Raw genomic sequence first — 23,712 nt, forward strand, 5'->3', positions numbered from 1 at the left:
GGGGGGAGGTAGCTTTAGAGTGGACCAACCTGGAAAATGCTGCAGCAGTCAAGTGATCAACGTCAACACCAACAGTGAGGAGTCATACTGATAGCGTGTAGCCTTGCTATGACGTAATGAGGATGATACTTTACCTCTGTGATCTTTCCCCCCCGAAAATCCCATGTCCCCAGTCTAATCATGAGAAAAACTTTAGACAAATCCCAGCTAAGGTACATGCTACAAAGTACCTGACCAGTAGCCTCAAAACTGTCAAGGAAAATCTGAGAATCAGTAGTAGTTGGGATCCTGGAACAGTAAAAGGACATTAGATAGATACTAAGGAAAGCTGAATAAAATATGAACTTTAGTTAATAATAATGTATTGAGATTTGGTTCATTATCTGTGACAAATGTACCATGCTAATGAGATGTTAATAGCAGGGGGAACTGGCTGTGAAGGATGTGGGCACTCTCTGTATTATCTCAGCAACTATTCCGTAATTCCAATAGTATTCTAAAATTAAATGGTTATTTTTTAAACTATATATTAATAAATATTTATACATTCATAATTTAAAATATATGCATACCATACATGCAGCATCCCTTCCTGTATAGTTTTACAATCCTTTCCACCCAAGACAATGCTAATCTCTATAACACGAAATTTTGGGGCCAATTACTTATGCTCCATCAGGGTGAAGTGCATTGCACGGCTCCAGGGGTGCGAACGAATCAATAGTCTCTCTGAAAGATGCCCTAGGGTTGTGCTGAGTACCCTAGTGCATAATCACTTTGTAATCTTTATGCCCAAGTTTTATCATCCACAAAACAGAGGTTGCTGTTGGGAGACATGAACCATGGATATGTGAAAATAGAGCATTTAGAATGGTGCTTGGCATATAGCAAACACTATGTCAGTGTTAGCCATTGATATGGTGGTGGTGGTGATGATGATGATGATGATGATGAAGAAGAAGCAGATTTGGAGGCTCATCAGTAGTAAGTATCTATCTAACCCTTTTAAGTACCATAACAAGGGCTATTTAGTTACTTAATAAAGGCACATATATTCTCCTTATATCATATTCATCCTGGGCCCTCTTAAAGCAGGATTATCACCACATTGGATTACCATTTTGACCAAGATGCTATCTCCACCAAGCCCCTTCTTTTCCTAAATATAGTGATTGTGTTGGTGCTGGGAGTCCTTACTAAGGGAAGGGGCAGTGAGATGGGGTCTGAGGCTGTGGCTCAGGGCATCCCTGACCTTCACACCACTCCCATCTGCATGTCCTGCCTACTCTGTCTCCAAATCATACCCAGAATCTCCCCAGCTCTCTCCAGCTATGCCTGGTGATGGTTAACTCTATGCATCAGCTTGGCTGGGCTACTAGTCGAACAGCAGTTTAGATGTAGCTATGAAGGTATTTTGTAGATGTGATTAGCATTTACAATGAGTTGACTTTAAGGAAAGCAGTTCCCCTCTGTGAGTGGGTGAGCCTCATCGAATCAGTTGAAGGCCTAAGAGCAAAAACTGAGGTTTTCTCAAGAGAAAAAAATTTTCTGCCTCAAGACTGCAACATTAACACTTAATTGAGTTTCCAGTGCCTCCTCTAGGTTCTAGACTCACTGACTGCCATAATTGTATGAGTCAACTCCTTAAAATGAATCTGTCTACACACACACACACATACACAGTCCTGTTGGTGCTGTTTCTCTGGGGAACCCTGACCAGGGCAGCCATCTAATTCCAATCACCATACCGTCTTGCACAGAAGAAAGTGACACCTCTTACCTGAACCCAGCCTTGCATGTCTAACACCGCCTCCCTCCCAAATTCAAGTTTATACCCTTCAGCGATTTACACTGGTATTTCAAGTGAAGGCGCAGGTCCCGAGAGCATGGCCTACAGGACCCCACACACTGTGGCCCTTGACCACATCTCATGGCTCTTAAACCCCACACTCCAGCTACAAAAACCTTCTCAAAAAAAAATAATAAATAAATAAATAAATAAATAAATAAAGGCCTTCTCAGGGCCCTTCCTATGTGCCCAGCTCCTTCAGCCCTCAGGGCCTATGTCTGCTCTTGTCTCTGCCCAGGCCAACCCCCTGCACCCTTCGTGTAGCTGCATCAACCTCAGGTCACCTCATCGGAGAGTCTTTGAGTGTGAGCCCTGGCTTCCCTACTGTCCCCTCCAACTGATTGCTTTATGCACATAACACATGTATGGTTTTATATTTATTTGCTGATATATTTGTTTATAATCTGTCTTCCCCACTATACTTTAAGCTTCTCAAGGGTAGGGATCTTGTTTTTTTTATCCACCACTATGTCCCCAGAATCTAGCACAAAGTTGGGGTCCATGAACAATTCGGTAGCTGAATAAATGGGGTCCAGAGGCAACTATGTGCCTCCTTCTTTCACGTGTTCCTCACTCATTGCTGAAGGGTGACACAGCTCTGGCCACTAGCCTGAACAGTGACTTTGCTAACAATATGCGTGCAACCATTATAAAGCTGAAAACTACATGATTATTATCTAAGCAGAGTCAAGTTCAAGAATTCTGGTTTAATTGGCAAAAGTAATAAAATAGAAACTCCGTTAACAATATCCAAAACAACTGTTCACAGCATAACTACAAAAAAAAGTTTCATCTCAATTTATGGGCTACTCTCAGAACCCACTGCTGCTCCCCTGCTCCCTTCCCAGCTGAAAGCTCCTTTCCACATCCAGTCCACACGGACTTTCTGGCGCTTTGTATAGAGCTGCTGAGCTTTCCTTCAGCTAAGATAAAGACCCCTTCCTTGGAAGAGGGGAAGGTTGCATAAAAGACAGTTTGGAAATTACTAGATTCTCTTTGGCCAGCTTCAGGAGGTACAAAAATCTGTCAACGCTCCCACGTTAAAAATGTTTGTCTTCTTGCATACAATGCAAAGCAGACTTTAAATTGATTAATGGTGTCTCCTTGATAACTTCTTGTGAGACGTAAATTGCATTGCTCGTTTTGTTAATGGAAACTGTAGACAGGCAGCCTGCATGGCTTAGGGCATAATGGTCTGTTGTTCATGCCGACAAGCTTTTGGCTGAGGAACAGAGTGTGGTACTTGTCTTTTTCACATATTCAGCCAACTGAGGTTTTCTTTGAGCTTAGAGTTCAAGACAGGAAAAAGCTGTGGAAATCAAGAGTGAATCCAGACATAAACTGGAATCCAAGACTTGGCCACATTCCAAGTCACACATGTAGACGGGATTGAATTCTGAGTCTGATGTTTTAAGTGATGCTATTTTCAGTAAATTATCTGCTGTTAATAAATGCTGCGGACAATTTCTGTGCTTGTTGCATGTGTTTATTCTTGAAAAACTGTGGCTTCCCTGCTCTGAGTGACATTTATCCATTCTTCTTCTGAGCTCATCTGAGCAGCAAGAGAAAGAAATGCAAAGGGTTGAAATGAGAAAAGGACAGATCTGTTTTCTATTCCCATTTCAACCCTGAGTGACTTCAAAAGGCAATTACCTTCCCTCTACCTTAATTTTTTTCAGTTTAAAACAGGGTTAGCAGTCTCTGTCTCTTACCCCAAGTCTCAGAGGTGATGAGATGAAGTCAAACCCACTTTCTAGAAACACCTTTACAATGAAATTACTGCACATAGAAAATGTGCAGTTCCCACATCTTCTGCAAGCCAGGGGCTGTCTATGCTGTACTATACTAGATACCAGATTTCATCAGAAAAAGGTTTCATCAAAAGAAGCAAATGGCCACTAGCTGGCCATTTATTAGTGAGTGTGGAGCTAAGATCTGCCATGTGTGGAGGAGATACCTCCAGTGCACAGCCAGGAACTGGGCCCTCAGCACGAGGGCCATAAGTCTGGGCACTTGGATGGATATCAGTCACAGGCTGTTGTGATTAGAGTCATTTTGATTATTTTAAGTGTTTCTCAGACTCCAGGGACTAGAAGAAATCGAAAATCAACAAACTCTCACATTTATGCTGCAACTTATATCGGAAAATGCTTACTGGGATCAGTTGGCACCAAAAGAAGCAGTTTTTAAACAACGCCCCACCAAAAATAACCTTTTTTTTTTTTTTTTTTGTATTTTTCTGAAGCTGGAAACAGGGAGAGACAGTCAGACAGACTCCCGCATGCGCCCAACCGGGATCCACCCGGCACGCCCACCAGGGGCGATGCTCTGCCCACCAGGGGGCGATGCTCTGCCCCTCCGGGGCGAGGCTCTGCCACGACCAGAGCCACTCTAGCGCCTGGGGCAGAGGCCAAGGAGCCATCCCCAGCGCCCGGGCCATCTTTGCTCCAATGGAGCCTTGGCTGCGGGAGGGGAAGAGAGAGACAGAGAGGAAGGAGGGGGGAGGGGTGGAGAAGCAAATGGGTGCTTCTCCTATGTGCCCTGGCTGGTAATCGAATGGTAATCGAACCCGGGTCCCCCGCATGCCAGGCCGACGCTCTACCGCTGAGCCAACCGGCCAGGGCAATAACCATATTTTAAATGCTTAGAAGAATGACAACGTTAGAGCTGCAGTTCTGCTGTGTGTCTCTGAGATCTCCTTGCTCGGTGTTCATCACAGGCTGCAACAAACAGGCCCGAAGCTCACCCCAGCACTGTCCCTGGCTGCTCGTATAGCAGTCACTATTCCAGGGCGCCAGTAGTCAGCTACCCGAGCCTTAAGCAGAGCCTAACACAACAAGAGTTTAGAACTATCTAGAGGGATTGAGAGTGAGTGAGTTTTATCAGCAAAACACTTATCAGTGCCCATGGATAATCAGGAAAGCATGTCATCGTCAAAGATGCAGTCTTGTTCTCAAAGCGTTGTAATAATCCAAGGAGATTTGCAAAGCTCACACTACATCGGTAAAGACTAGACCAAGGTACATATTAGGAAACAGCATCACGACACAGTAAGGATTGAGGGTGGGGTTTCAGTGTGCACTGCATGCAAACACCTAAACTGCATGCTGCTTTATTGCTGGGGTACCGACGTGCTAGTAATGTAAATAAAATGCATTCTGATGGAGCCGGGTGCCAGCTGCAGTTTGGCGCCACCTGGTGGCGAGTGTTTGTTCGGACTTCAATATCGCCCTGTCGCTGGTTGGAGTTTCCAGAACTAGTGTAGGGATTACATGATTTGATGTCATCTGGCCAGACTGGAAAGATGGACGGGGGAGTAGATTGCAGATTCAGGGGCTCCCTCAGTGTCACTCTGCTTCTTGAGACAAGATCTCCCTCTTCATCACATGTCCTACTCGACCCAAGGTAAGAATTTTAACCCAACACAAGAAATTTGGAGTCACCACTATCTCTGGCTGGAGTAATTGACTCCACTCAGGACACCAGTCCTCCTCCTTCATGTCCTCAAAGTCCCACTGACATGGTGTTGTTGGCTGAAGTACATCTTACAGAAGATTTTGGGAGTGACTAGAGAAATCAGAGAATTATGCATAGGACAGGACTGTACTATCCTTGAATTTAGTCTCAGCTACCACTTTTCCTTACAGTGTAGTAAGCAGTACTCACAAATTTATCAGCTATGTTCTTTTACAAGTTCCTGTTTTCAACCACGGGGACTCAGCATCCCTTTCTCTCTCTCTCTCATTTTTTTCACTCTTTCTTGTTGCTTGCATTCTTAATATATTTTTGTTACAGAAACAAATTTAGCATTTTTACCCCATCCCAAATTATGCTTCTAGCCTTATCTTCCCTATCCCCAAACACAATAATGTCTCCAGCCAAACCAACCCACCATCTAATTTGTTCTTCTCTCTCAGCAATACCAAGCCTGCAGAGGCTTTATAATTCTGAATTTGTTTTTTCTCTAACACATACACCAAATAAAAATTGTGAGCCACCTGCCGCCCCCGCCACCCCTGCCCTGCCCTGCCCCTAAACAGACTGGAGGAAGAAGGGGTGTGGGTGAGAGAGCTGGGAGTATTTCTGCTCACGTACAGTGTTTAAATACCCCTGGTTACAGCTTTTCCAAACTCTGGAGCCATTCCTGGCAACATATCCTTCTGAATACCTTTGCCTTTATCTGAGAATGCTGATCACAAAAGATATGAAACCAGGACATAAGCCCTGGGCAGGTAATAGCATCCACCTCTAAATTCCAGAATGAGAGTCGATGCTAGGATGGGCCAGTGAATTTACCATCTGATATCTTCTGGAAAGCTGCAAGCCTGGCTGCAAATAACTGAATCCATCATCTGACCATCTTCTTAAGAAATGTGCAGGCCCTGGCCAGTTGGCTCAATGGTAGGGCATCGGCCCAACATATGGATGTCTGGGGTTCAATTACCAGTCAGGACACACAGGAGAAGCAACCATTTGCTTCTACACCCCTCCCCCTCCCTTTGTTTCTCACTCTCTTTTCCTCTTGCATGCATGGCTCTGTTGGTTCAAGCTCATGGGCCCCCGGGAGCTGAAGATGACTCCATGGAGCCTCCACTTCAGGTGCTGAAATTAGCTTGGTTGCAAGCATGGCCCCAGATGGGCAGAGCATTGACCCCAGACAATGGTTGCCAGGTGAAACCTGGTTGGGGTACATGTGGGGGTCTATCTCTCTATCTTGCCTCCACTCACTTGGAAAAAGGGAATGGGGAAGAAATGTGCAATTTGGAGATATTTTATTTTTTGGAACTGAGTACAATAATAAGACATTTATACTGTCATAGATAAAAGATATACTACAGAGCCACAAAAATTGAGATGTGCACAGCTGGCACCAGAAAGGAAGGATAGATCAAAGAAATAGAACAAAAGCCCAGAAACAGAGTCAAGTATACATGTGAGTATACTGTATAAGGTACAAGTGCAACACCAAATCGAGGAAAGGATCCAACAGTGGTGCTGGGAAAATTGTAAACAATTGTTGGAGGGAAAAAAAGTGGAGACTTCTCTCATAAGACTCACTAAAATAAATCCCTGAGAGACAGAACGGTTAAGTGCAAATAACCAAAAAAATAAATGGGGAAAGTCTATGTGAATATTTTCATGATTTGGGTCTGGAAAAGGCCATTTTAAGTATATGATAGAAACCATAATGAATTCTTACAAACAATAAGGACAATATGAACATCTCCCAATGTAAGTTGAATAAATTATACAAGCAGGTAAGTCACAAAAGAAGAAACAACAATGATTAAATAGCATAATTATAAAATTTCAACTTACAGTGAATCGGGACTATTAAATGCAAAGCAGGGAACCATGCATGAACTATCATGCTTGTCAAAGACTGAAAGATATGCTAATGTCCAGAGTGGCCATGCAGAGGACAGGGTAGTGGCAGTAAACATTGGCATATATTTTCTGAAAAGTGACAATATATATCAAGCCCTTTAAGACACTTAATGCTAACTGATTAATTCTTGGAAAATAAGAATGAGAACAAAGACATATATTTGAATATTATAATTATAGCATTAATTAAATATTAAAACATAGTAAATAACTCAAATGTCCAAATTAGAAGACTGGCTAAATTACCTCCATAAAACAGAATATTATTTTACAGTCATTAGAAATTTTATTATAGAAATATATTTATAGAGATAAATATATTTGTCCAAATATTTCCAAATATGTCCAAAAAATATTATGGACATAAAAAAAAAGTTGTTACTTAGTAATAAGTTTTCAAAGTAATTTAAAATATGTTTGTGAATGTACAAAGATAAGTTCTTTGTATCAGCTCATATCTTTGTATATCTTTATGCACATGATCAATTTAATTAGAATTTATTTATTTATTTTTAATTTTTCTGAAGTGAGAAGCAGTGGCAGAGAGACAGACTCCCGCATGTGCCCGACTGGGATCCACCCGGCAGGCCCACCAGGGGGCAATGCTCTGCCCATCTGGAGCATTGCTCCGTTGCAACCAGAGCCATTTCAGCGCCTGAGGCAGAGGCCATGGAGCCATCCTCAGAGCCCAGGCCAACATTGCTCCAATGGAGCCTTGGCTGCAGGAGGGGAAGAGAGAGACAGAGAGCAAGAAAAGAGGGAAGGGTGGAGAAGCAGATGGGCGCTTCTCCTGTGTGCCCTGGCCAGGAATCAAACTCGGATTACCACATGCCAAGCCAATGCTCTACTACTGAGCCAGCCATAATTAGAATTTATTTCTAAGTGATGAGATTATAGGACATTTTGAAGGTTTTCTTTTTATGCATGCTTATCATTTCAAATCCAGAACTGGCCCTGGCTGGCAGGCTCAGTGGTAGAGAGTTGGCCCAGCATGTGGAAGTCCTGGGTTTGATTCCCAGTCAGGGCACACAGGAGAAGTGTCCATCTGCTTCTCCACCTCTCCCCCTCTCCCTTCTCTCTCTCTCTTTCTCTCTCTCTCTCTCTCTCTCTCTCTCTCTCTCTCTCTTCACCTCTTGCACCCATGGCTCGAACGGTTTGAGCAAAGTTGACCCCCGGGGACTGAGCATGGCTCCATGGCCTCACCTCAGGTGTAAAGTAGCTTGGTTGCTGAGCAATGGAGTAGTGGCCCAGGCAGGCAGAGCATCGCTGGTAGCAGGCTTGCCGGGTCGATCCCCATCCAGGCACATGCGGAGTCTGTCTCTGCATCCCACCTCTCACTTAATTTAAAAAAAAAAAAAAAGCACAATGAACAGATAGAACTTGCAGTGAGAAAACTATTGATTAAAAACTGAAGAAGTAAGAAAGGCTCAGGCCTCTAGGCTCTGCCTGCAGGACCAGCACTCAAGCTGACACAGCACACTCTTGTAGTGGACCTGTCAGGAGGTTTCTTGCTGGCTGGGGGATGGAGCAGGTGAGAACCCCTACTCCTCAAAGCCTGTGATGATGTCTTCTTTCTATGAAGCATTTCCTTGGTGCCAGTTCTGTGAAGGAGGTCAAAGAGGAACACCACAGGGCTCTGCCTCCACGGACAGTGTCACCCCATCGAGCAGATAAAATAAAAAAGGAGCCTGGGGAAGAGCACAACGAAGTTCTGACAAGGACTGCGGGATGGAGGTGCTATGTCTCCTGTCTTGTTCACTAGGTGGCGGTGAGGATTTTGTGAACCGCGTTTTGCCATGAATTAAATAATGTGCTTGAGCTGTCTGAGGAAGGCTGACTGGTGAGGGGTGGGCATCTCTGCCCGAAGTTTACGGCTGGACACCTTGACAGAAGGTGATCCTGGTCCTCTGACAGAGCGAAGGGCATGTATGTCCAGCACTATAACCGGGGAGAGTGGGGGAGGAAGAGGTGGGGTTTCCAAGGGCTTTGGCACCCTAGCTTTTCACACAAACACACAGGTGTCTCCTTTAGCTGCTACTTCCCCTCCCTTTCATAGCTCAGCGTTTTAAGTGCAATCCCTACCCACTGCCTCTACTTCCTCACCCCACTGTTAACACACCTGTTCTAGCCACTGACCACCCACTAAAACTGAATCTGCTCTTGACCTCGGTTTCCAGAACCATCAAGCAAGTTCTCTTCCTCATCCTCCCTCCCCTCGGGCAGGCTCCACAGCCCGGACTCTTCCTCCCTCCTGCCCCCACCCGTGGCCATCCTTTCTCCCCTTGCCCATGGGCCAGGTCTCCCCCTCACTATCCTTTCTCAGAACCACCCTGCCTCCCTTTGTCTCCTCCTGGTTTGGGGAGCTCAAGGTCAGCATGTCCAAAAGTCAGCTTACCAACTCCCACAACCAGCCTGCTCCTCCTCCCGGGCCCCCATCGCAGCAACCGTCAGCCTCATTCTCGCCGACCTGCAGAGGCCAGGAGTCCAGGTAAACTGGCAGCAGCAGCATTCCCTCCTAGCTGCAGCACGCCCAAGGCCCCTCCCTCCCTCCCTCCAAGGGTCTACGACGGCCCTAACTCGGGTCACTGTCCCTTCCTGCCTGGATCCCTGCACAGCATCCAAAAGGCTCAAGCCTCTAGCCTTGCCCACCTCCCTCCGTGCCCCACTACAGCCAGAGCACAAATATCTGACCAGGTCACTCCCCTGTTTAAAACTACTTCATGGTCTCCCATCAACTTCAGAATAAATGACAAACTCTCCAGCCTATCATAAAATCCCATCACGGTGTGGCTTCTGTCTACCTTTCTGGCCAAGACTACGGCTTCTTCACACAGCCATGTACCCCCAGTCCGAACCACACCACAGCACGCTCAGCGTGCCAAGTGCCCCCTCGTGCCTTTGCACTGGCTGTGCTCCTTGCCTGTGCCTGCCGCCTGCTCTACTTCAGTGCCTGGCCTAGCAGCGCCTCCTCCAGGAACCTTCCCTGATCAGCTTGATTGAGCCTCACTTCTGCATCCTCATAACTCTCTATTCCCTTAGTAACAAAATGCTTATTGTATTGAGGGAAATTTAAAAATATTTTTATATATTTATATATTTTTATAGTTTAAATATAAAGGGCCCTGGCACTCCCTTTTAATATCTCCATTCCCTTGGAGGAGGTACCTACCGCCAATCACTTCTCTATCTCTACCACAGACTAGACTCCTGGAAAAAGACCAAAGATAAGGACTCTTCTTTGTGTCCCAGCCCCAAGCACAGGGCCAGGTATATAATTATTAGGACTGCCAGGGTTTTGGGATTTGGCTCTAAAATCTGGAAGTAAAATTGAATCAAGAAATATGTGGGTTTTGCTTTCCCTTACTACAAAGAAATCCCATTGACCTGCAAAGAAGAAAATTTTTTGCAGGAAGTAAAAAGTCAAGCAGGTGTCTAGCATCATTCTCGAAGAAGAGACAGCCGCGGGTTGCTGGAGGAAGGCCAGCAGGATGAGGCTGCTCTGCGCATGTCAGATGAGGGGTGGCTGAGAAGTCTGGGCTGCGAAGAAGTCTCTGGGGAAGGGAATGCTCCCTTGAGTTTGCAGGACCAGTAGTGGATTCAGATTGTTGCTTGTGACCTAGGGCCACAGGTTTTCACTCAGTTTAAGGAGGAATACGTCAGTCACAGCCAGCAACAGAAGGCTTAATGACAGTGACCTTCAGCCCTGTCTTCTCAGGAGAATCCCCTGGGGAGCTTAAAAAACTCAAATGGCCAGGCTGTGCTGCAGAGCAATTTTAAGTCAGAAGCTCTATAGTAGAATCCACTGATTGGGGCTTTTCTGTGCTCCCCAAGTGATTCCAATGCGCAACCATGATTGGGAGCTCTGTGCTACAAACCTGAGCCTGCACATGAATCAACAGGTCGTCTCATTGAAATGCATGCTCTGATGTACTCCACTGAGGGGGTGCCTGAGTGCATTCATCTCTGACATTAGGGGGTTCCTGGTGGAGCTGGCTTTATAGCTAGTGAGCAGCATGTCACATGGAGTATTTAAGGAAAAGACAGAAGATGACAACACATGGCTATTGCAGAGATGGCTTATGCACTGAATAGGACTGGGAGTACATCAGTGCTCTCCAGCCACTTTGTGAGAGCTCAAGTCTTCCACCACCACCAACAACCAAATTATCCACAGAAAACTAATATGTAAACTCCCCAAAGCAGAGCTGTCTCATAGAGTGAAGGTGGGGAACCCAGAGCCCTGGCCTCTTGGCCTCCTTGTTCCCCCACCCCACGGCACCTAGAGTCTCCATGAAGTTCCCTAAAAGACACCCTAGATACTATTTAATAAATGTATCCATCTTTATTTCAAATGCTGAGGCCTACTTCAGAAACCGGAAGTGTTGATGCTTGGATGATGAGGTGACTTCAGCGTAGTGAGCCCTAAATGAACCTGGATTTGTGAGCAGTAAGGCATAAAGGTGTCAAGGACAGGGGAAGCTGCAGGAGTTGGGGCTATGCCATCTGTATTCATCAAGTTTATCCTGTGAAATGTGTCAGCCCCATCCTCTACTTAGAGGAGTACCCTGGTGGGAACAAAGACATGAAGCTGTTGCATGTACCTTCATTCTGAAAGTCCTGATATGTCCATTAGCAACATTTAATGATCAAAATAAATGCAGGTCTCACCGAGTGGGAAGCAAACGGTCCCTTCTGTCACTGTCTCTTGTTGTCACTCAAGGTGCTTTCTCCAGCTCACTCCTGGCACATCCTGACCCCTGATTTCTTCTCCCAAGTAGGATATTGATCCTGAGAATTGATAAAATCCTGCCTGGCAGGAACATAAGGAATATCAGATTCAAGAGCCAAAAAAACCACACAAACTAAGATTATACTAGTTTCACTGACCAGCTCTCTAAAATAATTATTTTGACAAGATATAAAAGAACAGAGTTACTTCCTATTAACTATAAGGATATGATAAAATTTCTTCAAAAAAGTGTCAAGGGGGACAAATCTACTCATTTTCATTTATTTCAATGATGGAATTTCATTCGTTTGACTTACCATCATTTTAAATATTTGATAACTTAGACATTGTTTGGACAGAGTATGGCATTTGTAATTTCTTGGTAAGAGAGGTTTATCTGAGCAAGATTTAGGAGGGTGTCCCTAACCTTTGATTCTGTCCAAGGATCAAACCTTTGGGCTGTTTTGGTTTGTTTGTTTGTTTGTTTGTTTGTTTGTTTGTTTTGGGGAGGAATGTTGTTGAGGAGTACCAATCGTGAGACCCAGCTCATCTGAAATGCTATCTTTTAAATTAAATTTGTTTAATTGTGATAAAATATACATAACAAAATTTATTGTTTTTCATTTAATATTGTAAATCTTGTGCAACTATCACCACTCTCCATTTCCAGAACTTTTTATCTTGCCAGATTCAGTACCAACCACTAATCTACTCTGTCTCTGTGAATCTGCCTATTCTAGGTGTTTCACAAACATGGAATCAAACAGCATATTTCCTTTTGCATTTGGCTTGTCTACTTGGCACAGGTTTGCAGGGTTCATCCATGTTGTAGTATGTATCAGAACCTCATTCTTGTTTAAGGCTGAGTAGTATTCCATTGGATGTATATGACACCTTCGGTTCATCCATTCATCTACTGAGGGACATCTCGGTTGTTCTCACCTTTGGGCTGTTGTGAACAGTGCTGCTATGGGCATTAAATTGGTTGGCTATCGGTTAGCTTGTGTGTGAAAGAGTCGTTAAATCATCCGATACAGAAACTAGAAAATGAGGTTAATACACACTTTAGTGAAGCCATAAAATCTCAAACAGTGAAGTCCCAACAGGCTTGGGGCCTCAGTCTGAAACCGCGGTTCTCAATGCTAGCTGTGTACTAGAATAACTCCGGAAATTTCCTAACATACAGGTCCCTGCTCCCACACTCAGGCCAATTACATGAGTATCTCTGGGCACTGGTCATTTTTAAAGTTCCCCTGATGTTTCTCATGTGATTTGGAGGCTCAGTAGGACAGTATTTCTTAAAGATTGAACCTGGACCAGCAGCAGCATCACCTGGGAACTTGTTAGAAATGCAGATTCTCAAACCCTGCCCCAAACCTGGAAACTCTGGGTGAGGTCCCACCCTCTGTGTTTGTACAAGCAGCTTTAGAGCTGCATCAAGTTCGAGAACCGCTGGTTCAGGGTAAGGAGCATAGGGCGGCTTGTCTGTAGTACCCTCCATCGTGTCCCTGACTCCAGCATGGATGCTCCATGCCCTTAGGTGGTGGGCCCGCTAGAGTTCAGCTAACGTGTTTTATCACCAAACAAGACCAGTCTGCACAAGGCAGGCTCTCCTTATAGGTAGAAGTGGGCCCAGCCTGGAGGTTCTCAGGATCATGCTCCCATAGCCACTGCTTTGATTGCAAGTGGTGTCTACAGCAATAGGGAAGGGGGCTGAGGTCAAGAAGGAAACGTCATGTGCAATCACCGCCATGGTGGCTGGAGAACCCAGAGGCTCCCAGAGGAAGCGACAGTGCAGGGGGACCTTGAATGTTTGGTGAGACTGGAGCAGCCTCTGCAACGGGCGGGTGTGCTCAGCTCCCCCTTTCTGAACCTGTCGTTTGTTACTTTAAAAACTCTTCAAGTGTCTTCAAATTGCAAATTGTAATATTCAGAGGCCTCGCTTGGAATAGTAAACTGTGGGGTTTTGCAAAGAAGTGCTTGCAAACAAATGCAGTATTGGTAAAGGACAAATTGAGTGAATAAGTGAGTTTTCCTTATTGGAGTTTCCCGCTGTGGAGAATAAGCATAAACTGAATAGAATAAAACATCATTGGGTGACTCTTCTTCAGTGCCAAGAAGCTCATTCTGGGGTCTGCATTCTGATCCCAGCTCCTCTTTTCACCAGCTGTGAATTTATACAATTTATTTAAATTCTATACTTCGGTTTCCTCCTCTACAAAATGGGATCACGATAGCACCCACCCAATCATTTGTTTTCAGGGTTAAATAAAATAATGACAACAAAGTGCCCAGCACTGTGCTGGAAACTCAGTGTGAACCAGCTGCAGTCTATGGCCATAACACCCTGAACGTGCCCAATCCTGTCTGATCCCAGAGAACCAGTTCGCATTTCTGCTATGAATACTACCATTGACATTATTAGCACAGTGACCTAGAGTAAACGCCCCAAAGTATTAGCTGCTATTATTATCATTACTGTTAGGAATTCTGAGCCTCTCTGGTAAACACACATCAGGGGAAAGGGCTATAACTAGCAAGGCATGCCAACAGCCTCCTAATAAAACTATCTCAACATTCAAAAATCTTATTTGAATGTTCTACTGGGAGCCTTGTCTGAAACAAAATGGGATAAATTATGCTGTTGTAGCAAAACTCCAAAATCTCAGTGATTTAACACTGCAAAGTATTATTTCTTCCTCATGTTCCAGTCAAACTCAAGTCAGTTGCTGTCTAAACTCCAAGTGGTGACTCAGAGACCCAGGCAGCTTCCATCTGAAGATATATTTTTATGAACCAGACTTAGAAGTGACTTACACTTTGTGGCTTTTTTCTACTGATCTTAGACTAGGATAAGTCTCATCTCTTTCCTCCCAGCTAAGTATTCTTAACTCTGACTCCATTTGTAATACAGAATGAATTAGGGCTCATAACCGTCATGGTGGTTCTCATCTTAAGGTACTAGCTGATCTATACCCCTGCACCAAAATTGAGCCTAAATGTAATCTAAAAGGTATGAACTGAATGGTACAATCACCTCCTTTCAAGAGCATATATTTCTATTAATAAAGCCTGAGCTTGCCCCCCCTTTTTTTGAGGGAGAATGTCAGCAATATTGAACTTAATATTAACAAAAATTGCCATAAGTATACAACAGATTTAATTTTCTTTAATCAATGTTTATTCTTCTCTTTTTGATCTGAACAGAAAACTCATTATGGAAAAAAATGCCTTAGAAAAACATAAATCGAAGATATTTACTCTCTCTAGTTTATCCAACAATATGGCCCCCACTCATCCAATGCAGGTGTCAAGCCTCCACCTGCACTGGGGTGTGTCTTATCATCCAAACTTATAAACGGCAAATGCTGAGAAAGGTAGCTGCCAAGCCTTGATCACCCCTGCTATTTCTTAGACTGACCCCTCCCATCTACCTTGTTGCAGGTACCACATTTGCGTAACTGTGCTGATCTACTTCCTCCCCCTGCTGGTGATCGGCTATGCGTACACCGTAGTAGGAATTACACTGTGGGCCAGTGAAATCCCCGGGGACTCCTCTGACCGCTACCACGAACAAGTCTCTGCGAAGCGCAAGGTGAGCATGGGGCCGGCAGCACCTAACCTACCTGTTGCACAGGCAACAGGCTGGCAAGCGTATGTACCCCAGAGCCTCAGGAGGCTGAGACAGGAGGTACACAACATCCCTGGCTCCCTGGGTCTAGGAAACAACAAAGGCGATAGGAGGGAAGGGGAAGAAAGGGGATTCTTTTTTGATATATTGGTAACCTAGGTTTACCTGTACAGGTATGACCTTGCTGGCACCTTAAGAATACAGTCTGGCCTGACCGGGCGGTGGCACAGTGGATAGAGCGTCGGACTGGGATGCGGAAGAACCCAGGTTCGAGACCCTGAGGTCGCCAGCTTGAGCGCGGGCTCATCTGGCTTGAGCAAAAAGCTCACCAGCTTGGACCCAAGGTCGCTGGCTCAAGCAAGGGGTTACTCGGTCTGCTGAAGGCCCGCAGTCAAGGCACATATGAAAAAGCAATCAATGAACAACTAAGGTGTCGCAATGCGCAACAAAAAACTGATGATTGATGCTTCTCATCTCTCTCCGTTCCTGTCTGTCTGTCCCTATCTATCCCTCTCTCTGACTCTCTCTCTGTCTCTGCAAAAAAAAAAAAAAGAATACAGTCTGTCAAGCCATAAACACACACACACACACACACACACACACACACACACGAGTTTTTAGCTACAAAAGCATAAAATAGTTATTCAGTCCTTTTTAAATTAAATATTTAAATTTTGGCAAAATAACACATTCACTTGGTGCAGACATCAAAAAGTTTAAAAGGGACAACGCTGTGTTGATGGAGAACACATCAGGGGTTAAGAGGTTCGTCCTGGGGGAGTGCCTGTCAGGGGGCAGCATGGGCTTCTTGTGGTGATGGAGCAGTTCCTCATCCTGACTGTGGTAGTTCTTTCACCCATCCATACATGTGACAATATTTCATAGAACTGTGCACCCAAAGAAATGAGCGGGTGTCAAAACAGGGAGAGTTCAAATGTAGTCTGTAGTTTAATTTCTAGCACTGCACGAATGCTGGGGTCCTCAGTTTGATCACATGGTAGAGTTGTGTATAATGACGTCACTGGAGGAGTCTGGGAACTCTCTGTACTAGTTTTGTTATTTCTTAGTAGTCTTAAATTATTTTAAAATGAAAGTTAAGAAACATATGAAGATTCTTTAAATGTTTCCTTTATTTATTTATTTATTTACAGAGACAGAGAGAGAGTCAGAGAGAGGGATAGACAGGGACAGACAGACAGGAACGGAGAGATGAGAAGCATCAATTATCAGTTTTTCGTTGTGACACCTTAGTTGTTCATCGATTGCTTTCTCATATGTGCCTTGACTGCGGGCCTTCAGCAGACTGAGTAACCCTTTGCTCGAGCCAGCGACCTTGGGTCCAAGCTGGTGAACTTTTTGCTCAAACCAGGTGAGCCTGCGCTCAAGCTGGCGACCTCAGGGTCTCGAACCTGGGTCCTTGGCATCCCAGTCCGACGCTCTATCCACTGTGCCAGTGCCTGGTCAGGCAAGAAACATATGAAGATTCTTACTGAGAAATGGGTCCCTCCCCTCTCGGTCCCCATCCACCCAGCTCCCGCATGCATGTGCACACTCACTATGGTAGCCACTGTCATTTGTTTCTGATTAATCCTTGTAAATATTATAACGTATTATACGCCAAATAAATGTAAATTATTTTCTTTCTTCTATTTTATGCAAATAGTAAATACACACTTTCTGGCCTTCACTTTTTTCACTTAACAATATCCAAAAGATCTTCAAAAATTGATATACAATATAAAAAGCTTTCTTTCTTTCTTTTTTTTTTTGGGGGGGGTACATCTTTGCATAGTATTTCATTGTGCAGAGATGATTTATTGGGGAAAGACTGGGTTACATCACCCAGTGTTCAAAAACTTTGCAAATCTCCTTTAAACATCTGATACTGCATTGTGGCAGCTGTCCAAATCCTATCCCTTCTCCTTCCCTCCTGCTAAGACTCCAAGCAGGAAGCCTTCCTAACTCACTGCCTTTTTCTCTCTCTGGTGCTTTCCTGCTTCCACGATCTTTCCCTCTTGAACCCTCGTTCCCCTTGGCTCATTAACACAGTCTCCGCTGGCTTCTCCAGTCATTGTCCGGAGTAAAACACAGTGAGTCTCAAACGTGAGTGTACACCAGAATCATTGGAAACGCTTGTCAAACACAGAATCCTGGGTCCCACCTTAAGAATTTCTTATTTGGTAAGTCTAGGTGGGGCCCAAAAATTTGCATTTCTGACAAGGTCTCAAGTGATGGTGATGACACCAGTCCTGGGGCCACACTCTGAGAACCACTGACATAAACCCAAGTCCTTTGATACCACATATAAAAGATTCTTCTTCCTCCTCAAAGGGGTAATTACAAGTACTTGCCACCCCATACTGCACTGTGAGTAGTGAGGGGTGGTGGGAGAAAAGAGGAAGTAGCCATGAGAAAGGAGACTGTCCAGTGTGGTCTTACCTGTCTCGCCCTCTGGCCAGGTGGTCAAGATGATGATCGTCGTGGTGTGCACTTTTGCCATCTGCTGGCTGCCCTTTCACATCTTCTTCCTCCTGCCCTACATCAACCCAGATCTCTACCTGGAGAAGTTTATTCAGCAGGTCTACCTGGCCATCATGTGGCTGGCCATGAGCTCCACCATGTATAACCCTATCATCTACTGCTGCCTCAATGACAGGTGAGGACCCCAGCCCCCAGCCTCTTACAAGGGGCCACAAGACCATCTGTCTATGTAACCACCAAGCAGCCAACCTAAATAAGTAAACCTGGCTGTGAGACAAGAGGGAGTGGTGGGGACTACGGCAAGCTAATCACCACATTACTCAATCCTTGATGATTGTCCCCATTGCAGGAATGTAAGCTCAGAGTAGGCATATTTTTCTTTTCCAAGAGGAACCAGAAATCCATATTTTTGTGGGATATCTTCTAACTTTTAAACCCTGGTAACTACATCAATGGGGGTGGAGTGTGGTTTAAAAAATACTTCTGTGGTTGATGTGTATAACACAAGCTCACTGGGTGGATCCAGTTTGTGGCCTGTGAGTTTGCTCACTCTATCCTATGAATTCGTTGCACAAGGGGCTGTACATGGCAACAGAGACTGAGTCATTGTGAGAGTCAGATTGAATTAGGCATACCAAAAAAACATGATGGGCAGAAAGTCAGACAATGAACCACTTGAAGGGAAAGGACTGACTCTTGTGTGTTTTTACTGCACAGTGACTAGCAAAGTATCGTTCACATGGTAAGCTCTGGTGAATATTTTATTTTGATATTCAGTTGCCTCAACATTGGCTGACCTCACACCAATGGAGGCAGCATAGTTAAGGGATGCCCTCAGGAAAGACGTATTTCACCTGAACCTAGGTTCTAGTACTGGATATGACTTAAATGGCCAACCTTTAAATCTTTTTTGGTCTTGTTGTCTCCAGTTCTCAAATAACACAGAGTCATGCTTGGGTGTACCCACTCATTAACGAGCTGATGCAGTGGTGGGAAGCCCTGTGAAAGCAAGCTGTCCCCCAGGGCCACCTCTCCATCTGTTCTTCCTCCAGGTTCCGGGTGGGCTTCAAGCATGCCTTCCGGTGCTGCCCCTTCATCCGTGCCGGCGACTACGAGGGGCTCGAAATGAAATCCACCCGGTACCTCCAGACCCAGGGCAGTGTGTATAAAGTCAGCCGCCTGGAGACCACCGTCTCCACAGTGGTGGGGAACCAGGAGGAGGAGCTGGAGGATGGCCCCAAGGCCACACCCTCAACCCTGGACCTGACCTCCAATGGCTCCTCTCGCAGCAACTCCAAGACCATGACAGAGAGCTTCAGCTTCTACTCCAACATGCTCTCCTAGACCCCAGGGCCGTCAGCCGGGCCAGCACCATTGTCTTTGTCTTGCTTCACTTCATGCATGGGTAATTCCATGATCTGGAAACCACCAGAAACACCGAAACAAGGGGGCTTGTGAAAAGGGTCAGAATAGTTTAGGAAAAACATTCCATCCTGGAGTCCAAAAACCTGGATTCTTCCATGTCGTTGCTACCCTCTTTCTCTGTGAACTCAAGGCAAACCATCAAACTTCTCTGAGCCTGTAAAATGGGAAGGTTGGACTCAATGTCCTCTACAATGCATTCCATGGTTCTAGAACAAACTTTGGTTGTGTGTGAGCACTCATTTCATGATGAATCCTGCAATGCAGCAATGGATCCAACCGATCTGTTTGCCTGGAGCCTCTGTCTTACTTCAGTAAAGTCATTGTCCATCATGCTCAGATTGCCCTCCCTTAGCTGGAGGACATCTTCACCTGACATTGTGAACAAAGAAGGAACCACAGGAAATCTAAATTGTTGACATAACCCTGACTTCCATGCACCCGTGGAAAGAAGGCAAAGTCTGCCACTTTCAGGCATCTCAAAATTTTAGGACATTTAAACATCATGGGTTTGAGCGACTCAGATTCATCTGCATTATGTCCCCAGTGACTGTCCTGAGCAACTGATGCAGGCAGAATGTGTCCAATGATAACAGCCAATGTCTGTCACAGACTAGGAGCTAGGAAAGAGGTGCCATACTTAACCAGTCTGAGCCTTCTTTCCTTATTTGCAAAACTGTGGGGCTGTACTACAACATCTAAGTGTCCCTTCAAGTTTTAACATTCAATGGTTCAATGATAGTATTAGTTTTTTCACCAAAAAGAACTGGTGGTCTCAGAAAGAATAGAAGAGAGTCTATTGACTTAATACCGAGCTCCTGGAGATGTAGCAACTTCTAAGACCATGTGTCAATACCTATATCAGACATCCTCTGATCTACCCTAAAATGTGAGTACTTCTTTTCCTCTTGGAAGGTTTCAGCCTTTAACAGAGTTGAGGACTTGGTGTCAAAGCCTGCATCTCTCCGCCGGGTTTTAGCAGGCTGAGCCTGCAACTGGAGATAACAACAGGGAAACAAATGTGTGGGCTCCCTGCTCTGGCCTTTTGGGTGTCTTAGGACAGAGACACTTGCTTTACACTAGCATCAGGCATGTGCTCAGATGCCCAATGAGCAGGGGGGGTTGCACACTGCAGCAGCCCCTCTGGGAAGAGGACACCTTGCTTTTTACTCTCTGAATCTGCTCCTTACTGCCCCCATGGCTTTGCTGGCTTCCTCTCTGTAAGAGGTGGGACAACACACCAACCCTACAGGACAGTTCATCTACTAAGAGTCATGAACTTAATGCTGCAGGTCCTGGTACAGCTTTGGAATTTCCATCAGGAAGCATGCAGTTCCTTTCTGTCTCCTGGATCTGTGCTTTGTCCTGGTGTGGCTGAAAGCAGAAGCCTTATGTAATATTCGTGAATATCCTCCTCGTCCTATGAAGAACGGATGTACATGTGCTGCATCGTGGTGCGGAGGGAGAACAGCACTGCCCACAGGGTTTACAGCCTCCAGCCCTGCCAGCTCCAACCCTACCAGGCCATGGCAGGCCTGGGGGCAGTTGTGTAGCAACAGTATAAGCCAGAAGGACCTGAGAGCCATACCCTGCAAAGCCACATGGGAAGGATCAAATAAATTAAAGTGAGTTCAGTGCAGATATATGAATGGAGGATAGAATTTAGGGTCAACAGAAGTCAGTGCTGAAAGCATTAGTCTGACTTCTAATAAAGCATCATGCCATGTATGGATAATTCTCTTCAGGAGGCTGTAAAGAACAAGCAAGATTATGAGAACTTAAGGAGAAAGTGTTGAGGTCTTGGGGATATCCTCTCTATGGAAGAGGTTGGAGTTAAATTCAACAAGGACTATTGAGTACCAGCTCTGGACTTGGCCCAGAGCTGGGGACACACAGCTCCTTCAACCATTGAGAAGCTGTTACTAACTTACCAGTCCGAGTGGGTCGAGACCACCAGCAGGTGCGGAAGCAGCTGAGAAACAGATGCTCCCCAGGATTCTAACGACCTACACTCAATATGTGTCATAGGGTCAGGGAATAAGACCTTCAGAGAGCTTTCTGCAGTGGGAGTTCTCTGAGATAATTTTAAGGGGAGCCACCAGTCAGTCCAGGGAACCTAGCAAGCCATGGTTGGACAGCATTGTCACTGCACGTAATTAGAGGTAGTGTGGGGTGGTACTGGCAGTTTCAAATATGGCAAAACCTTCCCTCTGAACTAACCCAGCAAGTCTTCCTCTGACCCACTCTCCAACACCCATTTCACTTATAAAAATGTCTGCTCCCACATGTGAGAAACACCATGATTTGCACCTGTGCATGGGGCTCATTCTTATAAAAATGTGTCACCCTGTGTTTATCTCCTAAGTGTACCGTTCAGTAGTGATAGAATATAAGACATCATGGGGCCAATCTTTGTTATGTTACTTCCAAAATATGGAATCCAGTTGCTGTCAATGTGTTCTCTGTATTGTGCCAACCTCTCCTCCTCTTCATTCTTTCCCAGAGCAGAGCTAATGATACCATGGACTCACAGTTGAAACAAAGTAATTGAGGGATAGGGGGAACCTTTATGGGAGGAACTAAAGGGCGGAATCCTTGTCCTCTTCCCCCAACTCCCACCATACTATAGAATGCTGAGACAGGCTGGAATGTCCGTTCTCTTGGAAGGACTGAAGGACTTCTAGGAAGCTGGCCTCTCTGACCTGGCATTCAGAAAGAATCCTGTATGTGAAGCAGGGTCATTCCTGAGTGTTTGTTTTCCAGCCTGGGATCCTGGAAAGAATTTCCATACAGAAATAAAGTATGTGTTTGACTATGTCACGCCTCTGTCTCATCTCCAGGGAACCTCAGAATCCTACAGGAGGCTGGGTGGTACTCTGAACCCTAATAACTTGTATAGTCAGAAGGATGAAACCCAATAACCAGCAATCTCCTAACTCTGACAAAATGAGCTGACAAAATATGGAGACTGTTTCCAAGTGGGATTGGGGAAGGTTAGGGGGGACTGTGTGGAATGACAAACGGTGTCACCTGTGAGAAGAGCTGTGTCAATTCAGGTCCCCCCAGAAGCAGACATCAAGGCAGAGTTGGAAGTGTAAGAGATTTGTTGGGGGGACTACCTGGAAAAGATCAAGGGGTGGGGGAGGGAGCTAGTGTAGGCAGAGGAAGCCTGAGACCACTGTGCAGATGTGACACCTGACGAGAAAGGGGGAGGCCAGGAAGAGCCTCAGACCTAGGTGCTGAGGTGCTCTGAGGAGGTCTTGGCTTGTCAAAGGGGCCCGGTAGAGCAGGCCCACATTAGCAGGAATGGCCAGGCCTGCTACACCCACCCGCTTGCTGGGTCACTGGCTGGGAGCTCGGGGAGGGAGTGGTCTGGTCTGTGTTTGAACACTGTGGTGGGTCATAAAGGTGAGGTGGCAGCCAGCAGCTCACTGCTACCACCAGTTCTCTCCTGCAAGGAAATCTGAGCGGGGACCCCCACAACTGCCACCAGAGGTTTGGTCCCTGTGTTTGAAAACCACGTCAGGAGACCTTGGTAGGATTTGAAACTGTAACGTTAATTTCCGTCAGCCCTGGCAACCTGCCTCCGACTTCCTGGGGCTACCCTGTCCCCCCTGACCTCTCAAACCCACTCCCCCAAAGGAGCGATAACAGCGTTAGCTGGCTTGCCATGACGGAGAAGGAAGAGGCACTGAAGGAGGGAGTTATGAGGAGAGCATGCTCAGCTACCCAACAGTGTCTGCATTAGGAACAAATCATAAAGATGCTTCTGTTTCAACTAAGGCAGCTTAAACTGGTGTGCCTGGATAAACCTCAGTGAGTCCACAAATCCCCTACAAGATCCCTACCAATCATAAGTAAAACGTGCGCGCGTGCGTGTGTGTGTGTGTGTGTGTGTGTGTGTGTGTGTGTGTGTGTGTGTGTGTGTTAAGGGGAGCAATTACCCGAGTCTTCTCAGAAGAACTCGCTCACCCTCGGCTTCCCCCAGAGAAGGAGAAACTCAGTTGTTGGTGGGAGAGGGATGAGGAGCCAGAGACCATCAGCACTGCGAGACTCAGCACTCCGAGACTCAGCACCGCGAGAGGCAAATGAGCCCTGGGAGGGCCAGCTTGGCTGCCGGAAACTGGAAGCAGCTTTGGAACAAAATCATAATTCACCTAAGGCCCCCAGAGGAGTTCAAGCTGTAGAGCGTCATCAGAGACGTCTGCGGCA

At 45.6% G+C, this 23,712-nt stretch overlaps 1 protein-coding gene across 1 annotated transcript in view; it reads left to right on the forward strand.

The window, feature by feature from the left end:
• The window catches only part of TACR1 (tachykinin receptor 1), a 155,218-nt gene extending 132,911 nt beyond the window's left edge, over positions 1–22,307 (forward strand). Inside the window, exons 3-5 of the mRNA XM_066377892.1 lie at positions 15,411–15,561; positions 18,057–18,253; positions 19,131–22,307. Of these exons, the coding sequence (XP_066233989.1) occupies positions 15,411–15,561; positions 18,057–18,253; positions 19,131–19,422 (640 nt within the window). The 3' untranslated portion in view covers positions 19,423–22,307. The remainder of the gene's footprint in view (positions 1–15,410; positions 15,562–18,056; positions 18,254–19,130) is intronic.
• Positions 22,308–23,712: the final 1,405 nt, after the last annotated feature.

The sequence above is a fragment of the Saccopteryx leptura genome, chromosome 3, assembly GCF_036850995.1.
Source record: "Saccopteryx leptura isolate mSacLep1 chromosome 3, mSacLep1_pri_phased_curated, whole genome shotgun sequence".
Taxonomy (NCBI): domain Eukaryota; kingdom Metazoa; phylum Chordata; class Mammalia; order Chiroptera; family Emballonuridae; genus Saccopteryx; species Saccopteryx leptura.